The following is a 24,879-nucleotide window of genomic DNA, read 5'->3' on the forward strand; positions in this document are numbered from 1 at the left end:
CCATCCTGCCTTAGAACTATATCTCTGTTCCTTCACTGTTGCTGTGTCAAAATCCTGGAACACTCTCCCCAAAAGCACTGTGGATGAACCTACACCACAGGAACTGCAGTGATTCAAGTAGGCCATTGTACTTTACAGTCTCGAGAGCAATTAGGAGTGCATAACAAATGCCAGCGACTCTCAAATCCCATGAATGAATGAAAAGAAGGTGGCAGATCCTGGATGGTTTGCAGATGCTTACAAGTGACAAGAAACATTCACGTGACACAAATGCCGGGCAATGACAGTTTCCAACAAGAGGAAATCTAACCATCACCTTTGACATTCAATGGCATTTCCATCTCTGATACTTAACTAGACTAGCCACATAAATACTGTGGCGACAAGAACAGGTCAGAGGCTAGGAGTGCTTTGACGAGTAACTCACCTCCTGACTCCCCAAAGCCTGTCCACAATTTACAAGGCACAAGTCAGGAATGTGATGGAATACTCACCACTTGTGTGGATGAGTGCAGCTCTAACAACACTCAAGAAGCTCCACATCATCCAGGACAAAGCAGCCCACTTGGTTGGCACCCTATCCACAAACATTAACTCTGTTCCCCACCGGTGTACAGTGGCAGAGTGTGTACTATGTACAAGATACAGGTTCCTGAGACAGCACCTTCCACATCCACAATCACAAGCATCTAGAAGGACATGAGCAACAGATGGATGGGAACACCACCAATAGGAATTTACCCCCAAGCCACTCACCTTCCAGACTTTGAAATGTATCACCATTCCTTCGCTGTCCCTGATCAAAATCCTGGAACTCCCTTCCTAACAGCATTGTGGTGTACCTACACCACATAGACGTGGTTCAAGAAGGCAGCTCACTATCACCTTCTCAAGGGCAATTCGGGATGGGCAATAAATGCTGGCTTAACCAGTGAAGATGGTGCATGTATTAAAAATTGCACTCATCCAGGCAAGTGGAGAGCATTTCATCACACAGTTTCCTTAATTGTTCCTTAGATGATAGTCAAGCAATTTACTGTCAATTTTCCAGCCACTCAAAAGTGCATATTCTAAAGATGACATGGTGCTTCCTAATTGCAACAAAAAGTCAGTTTGATGCTCCCTGTATTGCTGCCAATTTGAAAACATATTCTTGATTACTGCAACCTGGTGCATTGTTTAGTGCTGGCCTCCACAAATGGGGACCAGATGGAACAGCACTCATGCAAGTCTCCTAGGGGATTGAAGGCCCCCAGGCGCTTCCTCTTTGGAAGGGGTGTTACACTGGCACTGCTGGTGGCACCTTGGCACTGCCTGGCAGTGCCACATGCATAACAGCCGGGCACTTCCAAGGTGCCCAGGTGGCACTGCAAGCTGGAAGGGGTACTGCCAGGTCTCGGCTGGCACTGCCAAGGTGCCCAAGTGGCCTTGCCAGCTGGTCGCACCAGGGGAGTCTAGAAATCGAGACATAGTTTAAAAATGGCGTCCTGATCGCTCCCTGTCCTGAGCCATGGCGAGCAGAAAATGGTATTAAGTGCGGCCTTGGCTGCGCATTCCCCGCCAAGGCCCCCAATCTACCCAAATGGCCGTTTGTTAGCGCCATGCAGAGAAACCCTCGGCTAATCATGTGTGCTGTGGGTCTCTGTTCCCATTTGGGTAGATCGCGTCCTTAGTTTTTTAAGACAGGGCATCATATTCAAAGGCTGCCATGGGTACAAAAATAGAACACTCCTCTCTCTCTCTCTCTCCCTCTTCCCCCCCCCCCCCCCCCCCCCCCCCCAACTGCATCATGAAATCCTACTAGTCTGGGACATGGCAGGGGAGTCCCTTGCACTGCCCCCGGTACTATGGCAATGCCAACATGGCACTTCCAAGGGATGGGGCCTTGAGGGGTTGGGGCCACAAAGGATCATTAATGGATGGGACACAGACTTGCAGAGTTAAGTGAGCTTAAAAGCTCACTTTACTCTGCCAACGCCAGATCTAACTGCTGCCGGGATCTACCGGTCTTGCCGAGGAGAATTCAGCTGGGTGTCATTTAGCTCAGGTCCCTATAAATGTGGGTGAGGCAGAACGGGGCTTGTCAGGATCTCCAAGGTGATTTCAACGTGGCACCTTGGCACTGCTGGTGCCACCTGGGCACTTTGACACTGCCAGCTTGGAACTGCCAGGCTGGCAATGCCAAGGTGACTAGGTGGCATATTGCCTATGCCAGGGATTCAGCCCATTTGAAGTGGGGCATGGGGGGCTCAAAGACCCCCCAATAGGTCAGTTGGAGGTTCCGGACGTTACATCAGCACCCCAATCTCTTCTTGCACCGACGAACGGAGCTCTTCAGTGTAAGAGGTGCAACTGTATATGGCCTCAGCGGGGAATTCCACATTGAAGGTTGGAAAAGAAAACCAGAGTGCTGTTAGATAGCGGGATCATTCATCGCTGGGAAGAATCCTTCTAAACCTGCTCAGAATGGACTCTGGGTTTATTTTTAGATCACGCCCTCTGTCTTCCCAGTAATTTTCTTAATCCACCAACACTACAACTTTGTGTGTCCAACTTTATTTCAATGAAACATTTAGATTTTCTAATCACTCTTCCATGCTCACAAGTTTTCTTTTAAACCTCTTTAATCTCTTTAATGTCTCCTTAAAATGTCTTTACTATCTCCAATTGTACCTCCTTTGCCTTGACCGCCTGTGCATTTTTCATTTCCCAAAGTTCTTTCCTTCACAGATGGAAAATGAAGTCGCAAATCAAACTCAATTCAAAATAATGTGCCATTTTTGCTGCCTAGCTAGCAGATTTAATCCTTTGCTCTTCCCCATGAATTCTTACCACTGCAGGAAGTGAATCTTTAAATTCCTCCAGAATAATAATTTCTCTATGAGTTCCATAATTTAGGTCTATTTTAAATGTTCTTATCCACCTGTTAAAGTTATTTATTTTATTATTTCAAGTCCTATCTATGTCTAAGCTAGTCCGTTCCTTATATTTCTAAACTTCTGTCCATATGCTTCTGGCACTAGTTCATATACACTTCTTTTCTCCCCTTGTCATTATCCCTAGTTACCTCATCTAGTGTGATGCAGACACTTTGCTAGCTTTGCATACTAATTTTGATTTAACCAACAAAATCGACATGGTGTTTGGCCAATTCAATTGTTTAGCTACTTTCTTCAGTGCGATTTTAAAAAATGCTTCCGGATCTCACTCATCAAACTTTGGCAGTACTTGAATGTATTTAAACATATCCCACTAGGATTTGGACGAGCTCTTAACTCTAACCTTTGAAGTTGAGATGCTCTATGCCTTTCCATCTCCCTCCCCTTCAGGTCTATTTTCTGAAGTTCAAATTCTCTCTCTTTACTCTCTTCTCTTCCATTGCCTCTTTCTCCTTTTCCTTTGCTTCTGCCATTGCCTTCCTCTCTTTTTCGCTCTCTGCTCTCTCTCTCTTTCCTTTGCTTCTGTCATTACCTCTTCCTCTTTGACTTTCCCTTCTGATTTTTAAAAAATTTGTTTACAGGATGTGGGCATCGCTGGTTAGGCCAGCATTTATTGCCCAGCCCTAGTTGCCCTTCAGAAGGTGGTGGTGAGCTGTCTTCTTGAACCGCTGCAGTCCTTGAGGTGTCGGTACACCCATGTTCTCTCAGGGGTGGAATTCCAGGATTTTATCGCAGCGACAGTGAAGGAACGGAGATATATTTCCAAGTGAGGGTGGTGAATGTCTGGAGAGGAAACTCCAGGTGGTGGGGTTCCCAGGTATCTGCTGTTCTTTTCCTTCCAGCTGGTAGTGGTTGTGGGTTTGGGAGGTTTGGAAGGAACCTTGGTGAGTTACTGCAGTGCATCTTGTAGATGATACACAGGTATGCCACTGTTCATCGGTGGTGGAGGTTTTGAATGTTTGAGGAAGGAGGAGCGATCAAGTGGGCTGCTTTGTCCTGGATGGTGTCGAGCTTCATGAGTGCTGTTGGAGCTGCACTCATCCAGGCAAGTGGAGAGTATTCCATTACATACTGACTTGTGCCGAGTAGATGGTGGACAGGCTTCGGGGGGGAGCGGGGAGGGATCAGGTGGTGAGTTACTCGCCATAGGATTCCTAGCCTTTGACCAGCCCTGGTAGCCACAGTATTAATGTGGCTAGTCCAGTCCAGTTTCTGATCAATGGTAACCTCCAAGACGTTGATTGTGCGGGATTCAGTGATGGTAATGTCATTGAATGTCAAGGGGCGATGGTTAGATCCTCTCTTGCCTGGTACTTGTGTGGCGTGAATGTAACTTGCCACTTATCAGCCCACGCCTGGATATTGTCCAGGTCTTGCTGCATTTGAACATGGACTGCTTCATTATTTGAGGAGTTGCCAATGGTGCTGAACATTGTGCAGTCATCCGCAAACATCCCCACTTCTGACCTTATGATGGAAGGGAGGTCATTGATGAAGCAGCTGAAGATGGTTGGGCCTAGGACATTACCCTGAGGAACTCCTGCAGGGACGTCTTGGAGCAGAGATGATTGGCCTCCAACCACCACAACCACATTCCTTTGTGCCAGGTATGACTCCAACCAGGGTGACCTTGTTTTTTTAAATCTTATACTGTAGAAGGAGGCTCTTCAGCCCATTTGTGTTTGTACTAGCTCCTCGAAAGAGATATCAACTATCCTCAAAGCTGCTCTTTTTCCTATAGCCCTGCAACATTGGAATGATGTCACAAGTTTCTGTGCATTAATGCTATCATCTCTCTGCATTGTACAAAATATCCTTTTTTTGCCTTTCAGGTGGGAAATCTCGGCTTATTGTTCATGCTTTTGTTTTTTATCTATGCGGCTCTTGGAGTTGAGCTCTTTGGAAAGCTGGGTGAGAATTTATTTGATTAATATTCCTGTTATAGCCGCCAAGGGCAATAAGTAGTATTTGTAATTTGTGTGGTTTATATAAAAGCTTACATACAAGAACATACGGTTATTTATTTTAGTTAAACTGCCCGATGGGTACTGTTTAAAAATAAAATATTTCAAACGTTAAATGTGAAAATCTATCACATTTAATTCTCCCTTTTAAAATATGTCCCAGTAAAAGGTTACCACAAAACAATGGAAATTCAAATAAAAGAGAATGATCAGTAAGACCACATTTTAGTAGTCTTTTATCGTATTATTTTGCTTTTCAGTTTGTAATGATGAAAATCCATGTGAAGGCTTGAGTCGACACGCAACATTTGAAAATTTCGGTATGGCATTTCTTACTTTATTCCGTGTTTCTACTGGTGATAACTGGAATGGAATAATGAAGGTATGTAATTACTTCCACTGAGCTGTTAAGCTCAAGCATTAATAATACACCAGGTACCTATTAATTAGAATGTCCAATGAAATTAAATGATCTAATTTATCAGTATTTATATTCAACTCACTTTGTTCACAAGTAATTATCAATATCGACCCAAAATCTTCAGAAATATATTAAGATGTAATATTCTGAAATAAAGGGCATGATTTAATGGAAAAGTGTACTGTTGGGCACGTTTGGCAGGGTGTTTCTTGATCACCAGATTCGTGCTTCAGCATCTCGCCATTAACAAGGGGGAGCTTTATTTTGTTTAAGGCTTGTGCAGATAGAGAAAGGAGGGAGGAACATGACAGTCTCGTGAGCAAGATAGTTGAGGTGGACAGGGAATATTCGAGGGTGCCCACCGTGAAGGGATGGGCGAGGAGGAAAACGTTGCAGGGGCAGTTTGACAGGCTGACAACAGGGAGGGCGGTCGGGCAACTGCGTCGGGCAAGCGGGGTGCAATCCGAGTATGGGGAGAAAGCGAGCTGCATGCCGGTGCACCAGCTGCGGAGGCAGGCTGCGTCCAGGGAAATATTGAAGATACGGAATGGGGCTGGGGATGTGGTGTCAGAGCCAGGAAAGATAAATGAGGCATTTAGGGAGTAACTAACAAATCTATCACCTGCCCTGGTTCATTACCAAGTACTAAATCCAATATGGCCTCCCCTCTGGTCGGACAATCTACATACTGTGTTAGAAAAGCTTCCTGGACACACTGCACACACACTACCCCATCCAAACTATTTGATCTAAAGAGTTTCCACTCAATGTTTGGGAAGTTGAAGTCACCCATGACTACTACCCTGTGACTCATGCACCTTTCCAAAATCTGTTTCCCAATCTGTTCCTCCACATCTCTGCGGCTATTGGGGGGCCTATAGAAAACTCCCAACAAGGTGACTGCTCCTTTCCTATTTCTGACTTCAACCCATATTACCTCAGTAGGCAGATCCCCCTCGAACTGCCTTTCTGCAGCTGTTATACTATCTCTAATTAACAATGCCCCCCCCCCCCCCCCACCTCTTTTACCATCCTCCCTAATCTTGTTGAAACATCTATAACCAGGGACCTCCAACAACCATTTCTGCCCCTCTTCTATCCAGGTTTCCGTGATGGCCACCACATCGTAGTCCCAAGTACCGATCCATGCCTTAAGTTCACCCACCTTATTCCTGATGCTTCTTGCATTAAAGTATACACACTTCAACCCATCTCCTTGCCTGCAAGTACTCTCCTTTGTCAGTGTTACCTTCCCCACTGCATCACTACATGCTTTGGCGTCCTGAATATCGGCTTCTTTAGTTGCTGGACTACAGATCCGGTTCCCATTCCCCTGCCAAATTATTTTAAACCCTCCCGAAGAGTACTAGAAAACCTCCCCCCCAGGATATTGGTACCCCTCTGGTTCAGATGCAACCCGTCCTGCTTGTACAGGTCCCACCTTCCCCAGAATGCGCTCCAATTATCCAAATACCTGAAGCCCTCCCTCCTACACCATTCCTGCAACCACGTGTTCAACTGCACTCTCTCCCTATTCCTAGCCTCGCTATCACGTGGCACCGGCAACAAACCAGAGATGACAACTCTGTCTGTCCTGGCCTTTAACTTCCAGCCTAACTCCCTAAACTTGTTTATTACCTCCACACCCTTTTTCCTACCTACGTCGTTGGTACCAATGTGCACCACGACTTCTGGCTGCTCACCCTCCCCCTTCAGGATCCTGAAGACACGATCCAAGACATCCCTGGCCCTGGCACCCGGGAGGCAACATACCTTTCGGGAGTCTCGCTCGCGACCACAGAATCTCCTATCTATTCCCCTAACCATTGAATCTCCTATTACTATTGCTTTTCTATGCTCCCCCCTTCCCTTCTGAGCCCCAGAGCCAGACTCAGTTCCAGAGACCTGGCCGCTGGGGCCTTCCCCCGATAGGTCATACCCCCCAACAGCATCCAAAACGGTATACTTGTTTTGAAGGGGAACGGCCACGAGGGACCCCTGCACTGTCTGCCTGTTAGTTTTCTTTCCCCTGGCTGTAACCCAGCTACTCTTGTCCAGTACCTTTGGTGTGGCTACCTCCCTGCAACTCTTCTCGATAACCCCCTCTGCCTCCCGGATGATCCGAAGTTCATCCAGCTCCAGCTCCAGTTCCTTAACACGGTCTCTGAGGAGCTGGAGTTGGGTGCACTTCCCGCAGGTATAGTCAACGGGGACACCAGTGGTATCCCTCACCACCCACATCCTACAGGAGGAGCATGCAACTGCCCTAGCCTCCATCCCCTCTTACTTTACAGAATTAGCTGCCCCGTGGACCAACTGGACCTCCGCCCACCGACTCTGCTTCCAGTCAGCTGTACTCTAAACTCCTGGCTCCCTTCACACTCTTTGATAAATATAGGAAATGAAATGTAAGGAGCACCTTACGCCCTCCTCACCTAACTCCCTCAGTCACCAAACTCTCACTGTAGCACTCAAGTGCCACAAGCTCAGCACTCCCTCAGTCACCAAACTCTCACTGTAGCACTCAAATGCCACAAGCTCAGCACTCCAGTGCAAACAAAAGGTGTGTTTGCTGCCGTGTTGAAACAGGCGCTAAGGCCCGGCCGCTTGGCCCATCGGCCTCTGAGAATCGCCGCTCGCAGTAATAAACGGCGAGCGGCAATTCATGGCGTGGGTCGGGCGTGGGGGGGGGGGGGTGGAGAATAGCGGGAGGGCGTGAAAAATGTGGGGAGGCCCTCCCGCTATTCTCCCTTCTCCCACCCGGCATGGGGGGCAGAGAATCGCGCCCTGAGTATTTGAACAAGGTTATGCCAGAGCTGATGCTGATGGTAGGACACAGCCGTGATATTCAGGAGGGGATGTCAACAACATTCTAGTGAGTTCTTGGCCAATTGGCCAAGGGGCTGGTTTAGCACAGTGGGCTAAATCACTGGTTTGTAATGCAGAACAATGCCAGCAGTGCGGGTTCAATTCCCGTACCAGCCTCCCCGAACAGGCACCGGAATGTGGAGACGGGCGCTTTTCACGGTAACTTCATTGAAGCCTACTTGTGACAATAAGCGATTATTATTATCAATAATTGATGGGTCCCAAAGTCTACGGGCGCAGGAAATGATGCCGACAATGCGGGGCACTGAGGTCAATTCTGCTAGGGTTGCGACCACAGTGGAAAGCCTGGAGCACTTGAGTGGTGGTGTCCAAGGCATGTCTCAGTCTGTGACGATCATGACTGAGGGGCATGTTCCAGACACTGGTGAACATTGCCAAGGCATGTCAGAGCATGGCCCAGTCATTGAGAAGCATTGCTGAGGGTGTCAACACCATGGTTCAGACAATGGGGGATGGGGAAGGAGGGATTGGGGGAGAGGGAATTGGGTGGGAAAGAGGGTAATGCAGGGGCTGGGGGATTGTGTGGGAATGAGGGGAATGCTGTGAGAGGGAGTGTAGGGGAAAGGAGGGATGGGAGTAGGAAGGAGCTGAAATACCTCAGCAAGTTCCTCTTATACCTCTTATCCCCCCAAGAGCCAACCTGTCATCCGAGTGTGGTCCTCTGAAGACACTGGGGATCTCCAAGTGTCCCAGAATGTAGCTGTCATGCATGCATCCGGAGATGGTGGTCACAAGCAAGTCGAACATTCAGGGAGCGGAACCCCTTCCTGTTAATGAAGTGCTCTCACAACTAAGTAGGCCAATTCCTCATTCGCAATAGTCTTCAGCTGTGAAGCTAGAGGCTGATGACAGTCAAACGGAGTTAAAGTGACCTTCAGCAGAGAACCAAGAGCAGAGCTTAGTCCTGGAAGTGTTTGGTAGGACAGACAGGCAGCAGCTGTAGTTGCCCCTGTATGGGCATCCTCAATATTTAAAGATGGCTTGAAGGCTTCACAGACGAAAAGCTCCTCAAGCGCCCCCCCCGGCCCGAAGGCGACCCCCGACTTGGAACACTTTAACCCCCGACCAAGCCCACCCCCCACTGTGTGTGCCCTTGAGCTGCATGCTGGAAATGGAAATGGCTACTCACCTCCTCAGATCCTATCAGCAGCCATTGCACCAACTTTGTGTTTTCAGAAAGGACTAAATGATGCACGGATGCCTTCTCGCTGGGGAGTAGGTTAAGTCCCAGGAGTCCATTGCATTCGACTTCAATCTTGCTAATGAGATAGAAATTAATGGAAATGAGGGTGTACGATATGCTTGCCATTTTTGGGCGTGATCCGGAACTCGCTTTTGGGAGAGGGCCGGTTAGGTGGCAAACTGATTCACTCTGGGCCTTTCCCGCTATTTAACTGGTGCCCCAGATCCACACGGGGCGCAATACAGTGGTTAAATCACACCCAATGTGGTTGAATTTTAATGCTCTGTGTCGGTAGGATATATGGCTGATTGTTGATCATTCTATTTATTTTTTATTTGAGTAGATATATTCCAGATGAGCGTGGCTTATCGGTGCCAAACAATGAATCTGGGATTTTATCTAGATTTTCTTCACAGTAACTATCTGACCTCAGTTGAGCTGTCTGGGAGAGGCATGAAATAGGGCAATAGAGGGCAGCCCAAAAAGGAGGAAAAAGTAACTGAAAGGCAAGGCACCAGAGACAGTTTTCAGGGATATTCCCTTCATTTGGATACAGAACAGCATTGACAAAAATATAGATAGGAACAGCTCACCAGGTCTCAGTCTTGGAGTAATATACAAACTTAAAGGAAGGGAATGTATGTCACAAAAGAATTCACTTTGCATTTTCACTGTTAGTTATTCATTCTCAGGACCTTCTTTGGGAAGCAGTATCATGCTGATAACACTTCCACCCAAATATGAGCAAGCATGTTTAATCTGGGCGTTAAATTCAAGTAGTATTTTAAAGATGCCTTAAACTTATCTATCGAACCCTCTTGTCAATTATAGCACATTCAGATTGAGTAGTCAATGATTTTTCTGACAGGCCTGCTGTAAGGTTTAACGGCACGCTGCTTAAGCCTGGATTTGTGAAATTGACAGGGATGATAGTTCAAAAGGAGACGGGCACAATTATGGGGACCATACCAAAGAACTTGCTGTAAATTCAAAAAAAACCTAATCATATTCCACGGGTTGATTGCGATCTTTGCAAGGTATTTAATCCACAAACAAGCTACAGAGAGTAAGGGGCTGATATCCCCCCCCCCCCCCCCCCCCCCCCCCCCGCCATACTGTAGAAATAACGCTAATTCTAGACTTTCTATTTCTCATCTCGCTTTTCAGTTTATCATTCTGCTAAAATTCATGCAGTGGGCTGCCCGTGCCTTGAAAAATTATAGTTAATTATATCCTCAATATCACTGCACAGTTATCTCAAGCTACAGGTTTTCGCTGAGCTCTGAAATGATAGGGATGAAACTGTACTACCGTACCTTGTGGTCATTTGAACTACTAATCTTCTTTCAGAATAATGACCCCTGCGTGTGCAGTGTGTGCATAGGATACAATATGACCTTCACAAGAGATGAGGCTTTTCTTTTTTTAAATGCCAAAGATCTCAGTAAAATTACTGTAATTATGATTGAACTGGACACATGAGCCACAGGAAGAGGTGGTTTATAAATGCTCAGATCAGTGTCCTAAGAAGATTATAAAAAATAGCAATCAGTGTTCTGAATCGAGTCACCTAGTCGAAGTAAATGCCGAGTAGGTTATTTCAGAGTGATCCAAATTAGAACAATACTGAATAAATGTTGGATTATATAGTTGAGTACCAATAGATATCAAATTTGCTATCTGAGTTCTGGTGGAGTCATAGGTTGCATTAATGAAATGGGATTGGTTTATGGGTATAACCTTAAGAGGAAGATTACTTTCAAGTCTTATGTTGTTCAGTCTAATTTCAAGGTAGAATTGTGACATAATTTGAATATTGCTACAGACAGTAAAATGATTACATTCACTGAATAGATTATCTTTACAACATCAATGTAGAATAATATGGTTTATGATTCGCAGGTAAGAGTAAAAAGAGCATTATTTTGCATTTATGCAGGCAATAAGAGCCCCACACATCTTGCATATTCCTAATCTATTCTCATCATCTATCCTACATGCACTGGAACTCAATTCAAAATAATGCATGTGCATCTTGTATCACACTAACACTTGCTGCTCGTTACTTCTATCCTCCCTGCCCTTCAATACACTGAATTCAAAATCCTTCCCCTCATTTACAAACTCCCAAGACCCTACCTCTGAAACCTCCTCCAGTCCAATGTGCTGATATGTACCCTGTGCTCTTTGACCTCTACTTCTCTCTGCCCTCAGTGGCAAGGTCTTCAGTTATCTTAGCCCCAACCTATTGTTAAATCGCTCACCTTTATATCTGTCTCCCCACATCGAAAGCCCCATCAAAGCCAAACTTTTCCACCATTTCTGTGCTCACCTTCCTGAGCTCTTCCATTACTGCTCACGATCCATTTTCACCACTCTGAATACTTTGGGAAATCTTGCAATGTTGAAGGTGGTGCATAAATTTAAGTTGTTCCTAAAAAAATATTCTTTGCTGTTCTGTATTTCCACAGGATACATTGCGAGAATGTGGAAGTGATGATAGGCACTGCCTCACGTACCTCCCCTTCTTCTCTCCTGTGTACTTTGTCACTTTTGTTCTAATCGCTCAGTTTGTGCTGGTCAATGTTGTGGTCGCAGTTCTAATGAAACACTTGGAGGAGAGCAACAAGGAAGCCAAAGAGGATGCAGAACTTGATGCAGAAATAGAGCTGGAAATGTTACGGGCCCAAGGAGCATCAACGAGCAACATCGGGCAAACCCCTATCCTTGATGGCAGAGCTGCAGAGGCTAGCCAGGAGTCAATAAGACTTGAATCACCAGTACATGTAAAACAATTGACAGTGAGTGTGATTTAGACTAAATATTTTATGCATGGGGAGAAATCACTCACAGTCTTGTCTGTCAAATACTTGGAGTATCATTGAAACACATTCAAGAGTACCACTGCAAAAGTGGTGCTGTTTTCAAATTAATCACACTTTGGTCTGAAATTTTCCTGTGCGTGTCACAATTCTGATTTTGGCTCAATTCCATGGCAGGATATTGGGTGCCAACTTCCTGGAGGCTGCCAATTAAAAAGCTGCCTCCAGTAGCCCCTCCAGGACAGCAGTTGGGTTACAAAATCAGGAAGTCTATTCTGTGCAGCCTGTGGGTTGGGCTACTGGCCCACTCTACAGTGTGGGTGGTAGCATCACCTTCATAGGAGGGCAATAGATGGCATAGCTGTGAGAGTCACTTTTGCGAATCTATCAGTCTCCATGAATTGACTGTAGTTCTGTCTTCTGCTTAGGGGACCCGAGCACTGTAATTTAACGCCAGCACTTTATAAAAGTCCTCACATGGTTCATAGCTCAGACCCACCACTACAAAACCACCTCTGTTCTATTTCCCGGCCATCGTGTGCCATCAGAAAAATTTCCGTCCATTTTGACAATCTGGATTAATTTCCCCATTAAGTGATTTCATTGGCTACCCACTGCTGCAAGGCAGGCTGCCATTGTTGCTGAGTGTTTGCCTCTAGTAAAAGTGCATGGAGGTGGGAACATGTTGCGGAGCAGGTCTGACGTGAGCCCCCACCGTAACTGAAAAATCATGTCTGCTGGACTGGGGAAAATTCAACTTGTGTAACTTCTTCTTTTGTGTCATGAAAGTCAAGAAAGTAAGATTTCCACTTATAATAGCAACTTTTGCAATCTTGGTAAGTTGCAAAGCAGCTTGTGAGAACAAAGACCTCCTTGGAATGTACTCTCAGTCGTACAGTGGCACGGTGTGGCAGTGGTTAGCACTGCTGCTTCATGGCGTTGAGAACCTGTGTTCGCTCCCAGTCCCGGGTCACTGTCCATGTGGAGTTTGCACATTCTCCTTGTGTCTGCGTGGGTCTCACCCCCACAACCCAAAGATGTGCAGGGTAGGTGGATTGGCCAAGCTAAATTGTCACTTAATTGTAAAAAAAATTGAAAGAGAAATAAATCCTGTTCCAGTCATACTGAAGGAAATATGCAATGTTTTTGCACAGAGCAATGTGATAATGTTTTAGTGGTTGAGGGATGAATATTGACGAGAACACTGTGGATAACTCCCCTAATGTTTATTCAAAATAGTGCCATAGAATCCTTTATACCGATGGGTTCTTGGTTTAATGTTTCAAACAAAGCACAGCTCCTACAATCGTGCAGTACATCCTCAGTACTATTTTCAGCCTGCATTTTGTGCTTTCTGGGCTGGAATTTCAACCCGCATTCAACCTGACTTAGATGTATGGAATGTATCACTGAGCCATGGCTAATTACTGTATATGGGCTGATTCTCTTTTCCCACAGGCAACGCACCCACCCATGGGTTTCCCAGCGGCATGGGTGGATTCAATGGGAAATCCCATTGACAGGGGGCTAGAATAAAAAATCCCACCGCCAGTGAATGGTGGGCCACTGAGAAACACGCAGTTGGAGGACTGGAGAATCCAAATCTACATAAATGTAGATGAAGATAAAGTAATTTGACCAGCCCCCCACCTCTAAGACTGGGAATACTCATCGGGCAAAGAATCCCGCAGCGGGGCAAAATCATATCTCCCACCCCGCCGGCCACAGCGGGTTCCCAATGCCACAATCGGGCTTCCCAACCTGACTAAACGGGAACATGCAAAATTAGAGTTATTTTACATATCATTGCTGGTCAGGATGCACTATCTACATGGCAGCTGGGATGCCCCCCCCCCCCCCCCCCCCACCCAAAGGATAGAGTCCAGCCGGTGTGAATTGGTGCAAGTATTGGGGAATGTGGACCTGGCAGTTTACAGTCCGAGGAATGGCAAAGTGATAAATACCCTCCCAACAATAGCCGCCAGGGTTACGAGGATGGGTCTTTCCTGGGATGTGAAAATCTGCCAGTATGCCAAGTAGACTGTGAGATGAGGGGGACAGTTATGCCTTTAAAGTGGTTGAAACCTTTGAAGTGACTTTCACCCAGTCAATTTCATTGTCTTTTGAAGTATTGAAGTCAGTGTGTATGGTTAGGAGGCTGAATGCTTTGAGCTGGATTATTTACATTGAAATTCACATCCCATTGCTTGCTAAAAGCTTTGTGATTGACAGCTTGCTGGACCATCAAAGGTAGAACCAAATTGTTTATTTTTATTGCTCTGCAGGGATCCCTTAGCTCAGCGTAGCAGCTGTTGCTCTAACCTTATTTTTGTTATGAGGTTGCCTCTTTATTCTCCTGTGCGTCCTGGGAAGTGAATGGGCAGCCCCCACAGCTGTTCTTTCCTCAAGTTCAAAGAAGCAGACTTCCTGTGATGGGGTTGGTGGGGGGGGGGGCACCGGTGGCTGGGGGGCATGCAGCAGCTAATTGAAAAGGGCGCTCCAATATCAGAAGCGTAGGACCTGTCTGGAGATGATCCTGCCCCTCTGAGTTGCAGTGTGGATCCCAGTGTGCCATGGAATGACATAGAAAATCCATTTCCAAAAGATTTTTCCAAGTGTCATGGAATTGCATTTTGGGCTGCTCCTCGAAACTCCGGCTTCTCTGCTGGTGTGAGCACACAGTTTTGAAACGGAAGAATTGTGCCCAATATACCTTTTTTAGAATACTCCCACCTCGCTCAAAAAAGCATTCTACTTCTTTGTTAATGATTAGGAACCTAAACCAGGGGTGGCACGGGGCACAGTAGTTAGCACTGCTGCCTCATGGTGCCGAGGACCCAGGTTCGATCCCGGCCTCAGATCACTGCCCCGCGTGGAGTTTACCCATTTTCCCCATGTCTGCGTGGGCCTCACCCCCACAACCCAAAGATGTGAGGGTAGGTGTATTGGCCACGCTAAATTGCCCCTCAATTGGAAAAACAATGAATTGGGTACTTTAAATTTATAAAATAAAATGAACCTAAACCAGAAATTCAAATTGGGAATTAGGTCAAACCTGAACTTAACTTTTTTTTGCCAATAAACTCCAAACTGTATTAAATAGTGGGATTAACTTTCTTGCATTGGAGCTCACCCAAGTTTCCAGTTGAGTGTTACTTACATCAAGGAAATAGTGATTTTCAATGTACACCTCTGCTTGTCAGTTGAATAAGCCTGGGCCATTTCAGATTATATTGGATCAGTATGCAGATTAGAAATGTCATATTGATTTATGTCTGATGCTTTATTTCAGTGGTTTTATATCAATATAATCTCGGCCATTCAACATACAGATGGGTATGCCACCTAATGGTTTTGGCATAGCATTTTGCCATTAGCCACTCTCAATGAAAAATTAATAGCAGCAGACTTTATACACCATAAATGTAAACTTTTTTAGCCCACTCAAGTAACACGAGAGAACAAGCACTCCAAAATAAAACAATAACAATTTCAATTACTATTTTTAGTTTGAAATTACAAATGCCATAACAAATTGTATTTCCTAAAAAAAATTAATTGAATTACAAAAAATGCTTTTCAATGATTCGCTATGTGTGAGTCATTCCATCAATCTGTGGATGGGATTTTTTGATTTTCATGTGACGGTTTTCTCCCTGCCCTCTTCAATTCGCCCTCCCTCTCTCTCCTTCAGGAACTGAGAAACAGTATGGAGGCATCAGACATGTAAAGTAAATCTCTCAATAGCGGGGCAACTGAGGCCCCAGTGGCAAAGTGATACCTGCTGCTTTGGGTGCATCACCTTGATGCTGGCAAAGCCCTCTAGTAAAGACTGCTGTTCAGACTTCTGCTGACTGGTTTGTAGAAACATTCTTCCCCTTATCAGTGAAGGACCCAACCAGTTTGACAAAACCACAAATGCAGCTTTGTAAGAATTGCACCTGGGCAACTCTTGCTCCTGTCAACATGTTGAATTTGTCTTGCATTGTAAATGGTGGGCATTCGGCACCAAAGAAACTGGCTATTTACTGGGCCATTTCCAGTTCCATTAATGGGCCATTATATATATATTGAAAGCTGGCAGCCATAAATTGTGAATTTATTCTGCATTTCTATTTGACATTATGATACTTAGGAACTGTGTTTTGTATTTATGATAATATAGATTAGTTTTACAATTAAATATGAAAATAATTTACACCTATCCCATATATTTTACAATTAATCAACTTTTAAATCCACACCTTCATTGTCCTCACTGCCGCTCATTTTAGTTGGCAAGAAAGTAGAGCTAAGATTTCTTCCAAAGTGCCAGAGCAGCAGAGGCGATAAGAAGTGAAGCACATGATAGCTCCCAGTTTCTACTTTTAGGGATGAAATGCTTTGTCCTCGATGCAACATTCAATCTAGCATACCAGTTGAGGAGTAACAAAGCCACGTCTATCTAAAGTTGAGACTTAATGCAAAAAAAAAGAGAGCAAGCTAGAAATATTTAGTTCCAAGATTCATGAATTATGTTGGATGCAATCTTACCAAAATTAAATTGCACAGTGTTGGATCACATGAGAAAAGCTGTGTGAAACATACCTGCTTCACAGATGTCTCTTCTTGCCTGATTTAATGGCACTCTGTAATTGTGCTGGAGAGGATCACACAGCCAGCTGGAGGAACAGGGGCCTAAACACACCGGCAACATCAGGAATCTGACCGGGAGCCATTTTAAAATGGAGCCCCAATCTCAAAGTTAAATTTAAGGCCACCCCCTCTTCCAAAAGACATTCACCACACCCCCATGGACATTGGGATGCCTCGACAGATAAGGGGAACCACCACCCCAACTCCCAAACGCAGAAGGTGACCGAACCAATGGAGAAGGGTAACCCCACGGCATTGCCAGGGTGCCATGGGGCAATGCCCAGGCCTGTCCTTCAACTCCTGGGTGCTCCAGACATCTTTTTGCCCCCAGAATGGTCATCATGACTAGTTTTTGCTTTTGAAAACCAGTAGTGATTTGCTTCAGAGTGAAGGCACTCTGCTGGGGTTCATGGAGGGAATGGGTAGAGGTGTGTGTGGTGAATGTGTAACCACTATAATTCACACTGTACATTACTGTGTCCCTGTGGGCTCCATCTGTGAGCCGCTGCACGGCTCTGCCCACAGGGTGAGATGTGGAGCATATACCGGGCTCTGCCCCCTTCAGGAAGTATAAGTGCTGTGGTCCTGCGAGTCCGCCTTCAGTTCAGCACAGTCGCAGGCAGGCTCAGTTGTAAGCCGATTAAAGCCACAGTTTACTCCAACTCGTGTCTCTGGTTGAATTGATGGTCGCATCAGTGTTGGGGAGGGGGGGATGAAACTTTGTGGGCGGACGTTAGGCATCAAGCCCAATAATTACATGTTAATTTATTAAAACATACGGAAATCAGGTTCACACACTTTCTGGGCAGTGAACCTCATTACATCACCAGCAGGGGTGTGGAAGATGTCGAATTGAGATATTGCTGGTGCAAATCTAATTTCTGGCCACTCATGCGATTTAGCAGCCATTACTAGATTACACCCGTTATCTCTGCCTTAACTAATTCACATTAGAGCCTAGATAGATTACATTGTCTACTTTCTGCAGCCTGTTGCCCTGAAATAAAGTCCTACACGATAAATGTGCTTGTGTCTGCACAAGACCATGTCCCATTGCTTTACTTAAATACTTAAATCTGTTTAACAATACAGTCATGCTGTTTCTTGTGTCAATAGGCCTTTTTACCAAATGATTTGGTAATTTGCAAGAATTTGCAACAGTGTAATGTAATGTATGCAGTTCACTTCCAATAAGGCTCTTTGAAGAAGCAATTTTGATTTACAGATTTCACATTATGAAGTCCTAAATAGCTCAGTGAGCAGAGGACTGATCACTACCTCATGCAGACTTTGATGTTGTCACGTTTGTCCATTACAAACTCACAGTTGTTGATGTTCGATCCCAAATAAACACAGCTGGGTAGATACTGTGATTGGCCCAAACCCTAGTGCTACAGGGAAGTAAAATCAGCCAGAGTTTTTCAAACTGATTACTGTGCAGTGACCCCATGCTAAATTGTGAGTGACTGAACATCTGTCTTGATAGCATTGGGCTCAGATGAGGAGCTTCCCATAGCTGAATACCTCAACAGGACTCATTGTCTTAGCTTACTCATCATCAGGTTATCACTGGTCAAAACGTAATACATCATCAATGCACTGTCATGCCTCACTTTGAGGCATAGTAGCACAGTGGTTGGCACTGTTGCTTCACAGTGCCAGGGTGTCAGGTTCGATTCCCGGCTTGGGTCACTGTGCGGAGTCTGCACGTTCTCCCCGTGTCTGCGTGGGTTTCCTCCGAGTGCTCCGGTTTCCTCCCACAAATCCCTAAAGACGTGCTGTTAGGTGAATTGGACATTCTGAATTCTCCCTCAGTGTACCCGAACAAGCGCTGGAATGTGGCAACTAGGGGATTCACAGTAACTTCATTGCAGTGTTAATGTAAGCCTACTTGTAACAATAATAAAGATTATTTAAAAAAGCATTGCGGTTTAGTTTCAGTTAAGGGTCTTTCTGTTAAACAAATCCTTAAATAGATCAAAGATTTAAACATCAATCATTTTTATTTGCAGTTTTAAGACCCTGATTCAAGTATAGAATTTTTGTGTCGATCAAGGTTAAATTATAGTAATAACTCAAAAGATATTTAATTGTGAGTCTAAATATCATCATGGAAATTTAAATATAATGGGCTGAATTCTCTTCTTCTCCCTGGTGGCAGTGAGAATTGCAATCAGGCGGAGAACAGCACGCAATGGAAAAACTCATTTTGCGCCTGGCACCCATTCTGACACCATGTCTCCGGTCACCCGCTGGTGGTGTTAGTGAAGTTTGTGCCTGCTCTGGCGGGCCCTTGCAAAATCATCATTTTCAAGGATTTAAATCACATCAGCAGGTTGGAAACTGCATGCTCCACCCCTCTGCCATGCTCCACCCTTCTCAGGCAGAAGTCACGTGGTCGAAACTTGGTGTAACTATTTACAAACGGAGCCTTGACGCCATGGCTGTCCAGGGGGGAGTAAGAGGCTAAAAGAAACTTGTGAAAACTTTCAAACATTGTCGGGTGTACTGGGGGTGGCAGCCTGGCCGGGGATGTGGTGATTGCAATCTGTGTAGATGCAATACAACTGAGCAAGCACTAGAGGGAGCATGGGAGAGATATAAATACAGAGGAACAGGAAGTGAGGACACACTTCAAAGAATGGGGAACTGGTAGCAGGACATAGGCAAGCAGCATCGAGGTAACTGTAAGTTAAGCACTGAAGAGAGAACAAACTTGCAATAAAGCATCTACTTCAACTTTAAGACTTCGAGCATTATTAAGACACAACACATGGTACCAGCAGTGGCTTCAGACGCTTACTACAAGATTACTCAAGGAACAGCTGCAGACACAGTAAGACCAAAATGGCAAGGAAAACTCCTACCGGACATTCGACTTGGGAATATCTCGCTTATTCGATGATGTGGGTTGGAACCCCACCTCAGCTGGACATAACCGGTAATTCAAGTAATGTCTGGAAAAGATTTAAACAAATGTTCTATTTATATATCTTAGCTAATGATCTAGGAGCAGCCTCAATGAAAATAGCACTGCTCATCGCAGGACATGAAGCTAGAGAAACATATAATTGCTTTAAATATTCGAAAGATGAAAGATGAAGACAGCACCAAATTAGAAATAATACTAAAAAAATTTGAAGAGCACTGTATGAAACTTGAACAGTACTGTATGAGATCGAAAGGAAAAAGTAACATGACTGTTTCACAAAGAAAAAACGCTGAAATCCAGTCCAGATCGAAAGGAAAAAGTAACTTGAATTTTTCACAAAGCCAAAACGCTGAAATCCAGTCCAGATCGAAAGGAAAGGGTAACAAATTTTTTAGAGAGAAAAAACGCTGAAATCCACTGTAAAATGGCGTCTGAGCTCATTTCACAGTCTCTGGGGAACAAAGGACGAAAATCTGCGTCTGCGAATGTGCAGGAAACAGAGGCCGCACATGCGCAGCTACAATCAGCCGTTTTGCGTTCTGCGCATGCGCAGTTAAAAAAAAGTTTTGGTCGCGGATCGTTATGCGCATGCGCAAGCCGCGCATGCCCAGTTGGAAGGAACGATTGCACGATTTGAAGATGGTCCTGCGCATGGACACAAACCCGCACAACAGAGGAATACTTGCATGCGCAATTGATTCCTACGCATGACGTCACGAGCGTCATGACGTCTGAGGACCCGGACCACGCCCACTTAAAAGGGAAATGCCCGAAAATTAAAAACAAGATACTTAAAGCTGTAAAACCCAATTTTCTTACCTCAAAAGACAGAAAAATGCCTGAACTCACAACACCCTGGAACAAGCAGTCTGCACCACCCAAAGTGAAGCGAACAAAAACAATTCCAAAACAAAAAAAGATGAAGAAAACGATACCAAATCCGAAACAAAAAAAGATGATTTGTTTTTCGAACAATACTACTCAGACATGGCTGAGTTATTCAGATATGCTGATCGCAGCATCAGCAACACGGTCGCAAAGCTCAACACGACTCTACTCATGGTAGCTGAATCCAACACCATGGTGCCATGGCAGATCGTCGATACATTGGATGACAGCAATACCCAAGACGAAGACGACGCCACACAGAGAGCACAGAAAGACTCCACAGAGAGAGCGATGACAGGCTCCACAAAGAGAGTGACGCGAGCCTCCACAGACAGCTCGTTGAAAGACTCCAAAATAGAAGCAAGCAAACACTCCCTGGCGAACACCATGCATGAACAAGACCATGAAGGTCAACCCGCTGTATCTGAGCAACCGCAAGCAGACTATGAAAGTCTACCAAGCTCACATAATCAAGAAGAAAACAATGTAAATCTACCCACTGCATGCGAAAATAGTGACAATGTGATCACACTCGACATACAGGAGGTGCAGGCGCACAGCGAGACTGACAGATCTCAGCTCGTCTGTACAGAAGCACAGAGTAGGGCCACCCAAGAGTCCAGAGAGACCACGTCAATTGAAATCCTGAAGATTTTGACTCCAGAAGAGGAGCACCAAGAGTCCAGAGAGACCACGTCAATAGAAATTGTGAAGATTTTGACTCCAGAAGAGGAGCACCAAGAGTCCAGTGAGACCACGTCAATAGAAATTGTGAAGATTTTGACTCCAGAAGAGAAGCACCAAGACCAACAAGAAAATGAAATCGTGAAGAATTTGACTCCAGAAGACGAGCACCTAGACCAACAAGAAAATTAAATTGTGAAGAACTTGACTCCAGAAGATGAGCACCAAGAAAGCAAAGGAGAGGAATTAAACCCACCCCAAATAAATCCAGAAGAGGAGCACAAAGGAAGCAAAGAAGAGGAATCAAATCCACCACAAATGACTGATGTCACCAGCATCAATGCAACATCAGATCATTCTCACCATTCTCTAGATGAAACGTTCAATGTAACAATTTCCACAAAGGACACTTGCACCAATAACTGTGACAATGACTCAAATTATCCACACGGGACACTCATTGAGCACAACAAGAAAAACAAAAACCACAAGAAGCACAGCAGAAACGAGAACAACAACAGCAAGAACAAAAGCAACATGAAGCGCAATAAGAACAACAAAAATCGCAAGAAGCACTGCAGAAACAAGAACAACAACAGCAACAACAAAAGCTACAAGCACAGCAATAAAAACTACAAAAAGAACAACAAAAACAACAAGAAGTATAACAAAGACAACAACAAGCACGACAAGAACCAAGACAGAAACGACAAAAACAACAACAAGAACGACAATGAAAACAACAAAGAGAGATATGACAAAAACAGCAACAAGAACGACAACGAACACAACAAAGACAGGAACGACAGAAATAACAGCAATGAAACAACGACTTGTACAAAATGGTACAACTCTGCACATGAAGGACAATGCCACAGCACACTGCAAAACAATGACAAGACTACAAGCATGCCATGGGATGACAACGAATCTCACAAACTCACATCTGCTCCAGAACAAGCAAGCACACCAGCTTTCAAGGCAGATGACACACTAAATCGACACCACAAGCACAAAAAAAGTCCATGTCAGTCAACATCAGTGGTTCGACCATTCAAACACCTCGGGATGACGTACTGGTTACTTAAAAAATCAAGAACACCGACAACATTCACAACGGAGTTGCAATATCAATATCATCACGTCAACAATGAAAAAGAAAAAACTCAATGAACAAATTCATCTAGTTTGGACTCATAAATGTTTTTATTAAGATTGGACTCATAAATATTGATTGGCTTTGTAAAATATCCAATATCATCATCACTTGTATAGATACACATATCATAAGTAATCTAACTGTTTTGTACAATTTTCTTTAACAATGTACAGAAAATATGTAAAGTAAAAAGGGGGGATGTGGTGATTGTATATCTGTGTAGATGCAATACAACTGAGCAAGCACTAGAGGGAGCACGGGAGAGATATAAATACAGAGGAACTGGAAGTGAGGACACACTTCACAGAAGGGAGAACTGGTAGCAGGACATAGGCAAGCAGCATCGAGGTAACTAAGTTAAGGACTGAAGAGAGAACGAACTTACAATAAAGCATCAACTTCAACTTTAAGACTACGAGCTTTATTAAGACACAAGGAACAACACAGGGGGAAGTAGCAGGGAATGACTTGGTGGAAGATCCGTGGACTCAAGGTGTCCCCCTCGGGATCGGGGTAACCTGGCTCAGATCACCATTGCGACAGTATATGATTTAAATGAACCCCTCTTACAGGTTTCTGGTTTAACTGCTGACTGGCTCACTGCGTCTTGTAAATGTTTAGAGAGTCTCTGGTGATGTGCAAGCACACCCGGGCCACCCCACTGAAAACCCTCATACCCCAGCAGTATCATCAAGGAGATGGGTACAGCCATGCTCAATTACTGGCCCACCAGTTGTTGGCAGTCCTCAGTACAGGGGTTTTCAAACTCAGGCTCGCGGCCTGCAGGTGGGCCATAGACAGGTTTTGGGAGGATTGCGGCATTCCCGATTGCAGGAGGAATGTCCACCGGCAGTGACCAGCTTTTAAAAATGCCGGCCGCGACGGACTTTTGAGATTGCAAGCCATCCCATGCATGCATGCCGAATCAAGCAGTGCATAGGCCCGAAGCCTAGTGGGGTGGACTGTCTCCTCCCGATGTCAGCGTGCTGTCCAGGGCCAGTTTTGTTTCGCTAACGACAAAGCCGTCCCACCGGAAGCGGCAGCAGAGAGCAGTTCACATGCCCCCGGATGCTGATATCGCTTGTTCTGGGTGTGAGAGAGATTCCTCCATTTTGCGGCTGCCAGCAGTGCTGATGTGAGCTCCAGGGCCTCAAGTGAACAACCCATGAAGAGGAAGCTGAAAACAGCAACAAAGCAGCATAAAGATGATTACTTTAGTTATGGGATATTAATTGTGCCACTGCTAATCAGGATTCAAAGATCATGTATGATAGATGCAAGGAAGCACTGGCAAATGAAAGTTGAAGACCCTCAAAACTTCAAAGACATTTGAAGACCAAACATAGCAAGTTCAAGGACAAACCTCTTGATTTTTTTCAATGGATGTAGTGATATCTTAAATCACCAGCTGAAGTCATTATCAGAAATGTAACAGTGAATAACAAGGCAAATGAGATTGTGAGGACCAAGCAGGCTCACCTGTCCCATTAAAGGTAAGGGGAAATGGTGGGTCGCAAAGGTCAGCCGACATAGGTCGCGAAGGTCGGATGGCGTGTGTAGGGAAGGTCGGTCAGCATAGGTCCAGAAGGATGGTGATTGGTAAAAATGGGTTCCAGGCAAAAAAGTTTAAAAAACACTGCCTCAGTGCACTCCTCAGAAGCGCAGCCCACTGCAGAGGAAGCAGGGTATTAGTAGAGCTCACCCCAAGCAATGGACACTTGCACCGTAGCCTTTGGAACCCACTGGAACATTGCCCCTCTCAGGGTAGAGGTCGAACCAGTGACACCCACCCCTCAGGTTCATGAGCTGTCTCCTCCTGGTAAGGCTGGCAGCACTGACTGCCTCTGGCACATCCTCCCAGACACTGCTCAGGAGGGCAGGGTTCAGTGTGCGGCCCACCCTAGGGAAGAGGGTGTCGCTCCTCTCATTGGCATCGAGCAGTGCATCCACTTCAGATTTCTCAGAGTAGACCTGCCCTGCCCGATTTCAGAAATCTCTCTGCCACATTGCGATTCTCGCTTCCAGCATCGCAAAGCAGAGGATCCAACTCCTGGTCTCCTTCATCAACTGGCTATAAGACATGACGCAATCAAAACATGGGCTGGATTCTCCATCGGCGGGACCCTCTGTTTTGCCAGCAGCGCACTCACGCCCACGGATTGCCCAATGGCGTGGGGTATCCACAATAGGAAATCCCATTGACCGGCAGCCGGAATGGAGAATCCCACTGCAGGGGGGTGCGGGCGCACTGAACCAGAAAATGGTGCGGCAGTATGAAGAATCCCGATGGTGATGTCTGATCGCCAACGTGAAGCTTTACTGCTTGAAATGTTGTGTGCTGCATTCCTTTACTCGCTGAAATT

General features: G+C 45.3%; 1 protein-coding gene across 4 annotated transcripts in view; it reads left to right on the forward strand.

Moving 5' to 3' along the window:
* The window catches only part of cacna1ha (calcium channel, voltage-dependent, T type, alpha 1H subunit a), an 806,165-nt gene that overhangs the window by 765,124 nt on the left and 16,162 nt on the right, over positions 1 to 24,879 (forward strand). For all 4 annotated transcript variants that reach the window (XM_038819421.1, XM_038819419.1, XM_038819420.1 and 1 more), the window contains 3 exons: positions 4,772 to 4,850; positions 5,164 to 5,285; positions 11,868 to 12,197. In XM_038819421.1, coding sequence (XP_038675349.1) covers positions 4,772 to 4,850; positions 5,164 to 5,285; positions 11,868 to 12,197 — 531 coding nt within the window. The remainder of the gene's footprint in view (positions 1 to 4,771; positions 4,851 to 5,163; positions 5,286 to 11,867; positions 12,198 to 24,879) is intronic.

Source organism: Scyliorhinus canicula, chromosome 15, assembly GCF_902713615.1.
Source record: "Scyliorhinus canicula chromosome 15, sScyCan1.1, whole genome shotgun sequence".
NCBI lineage: Eukaryota > Metazoa > Chordata > Chondrichthyes > Carcharhiniformes > Scyliorhinidae > Scyliorhinus > Scyliorhinus canicula.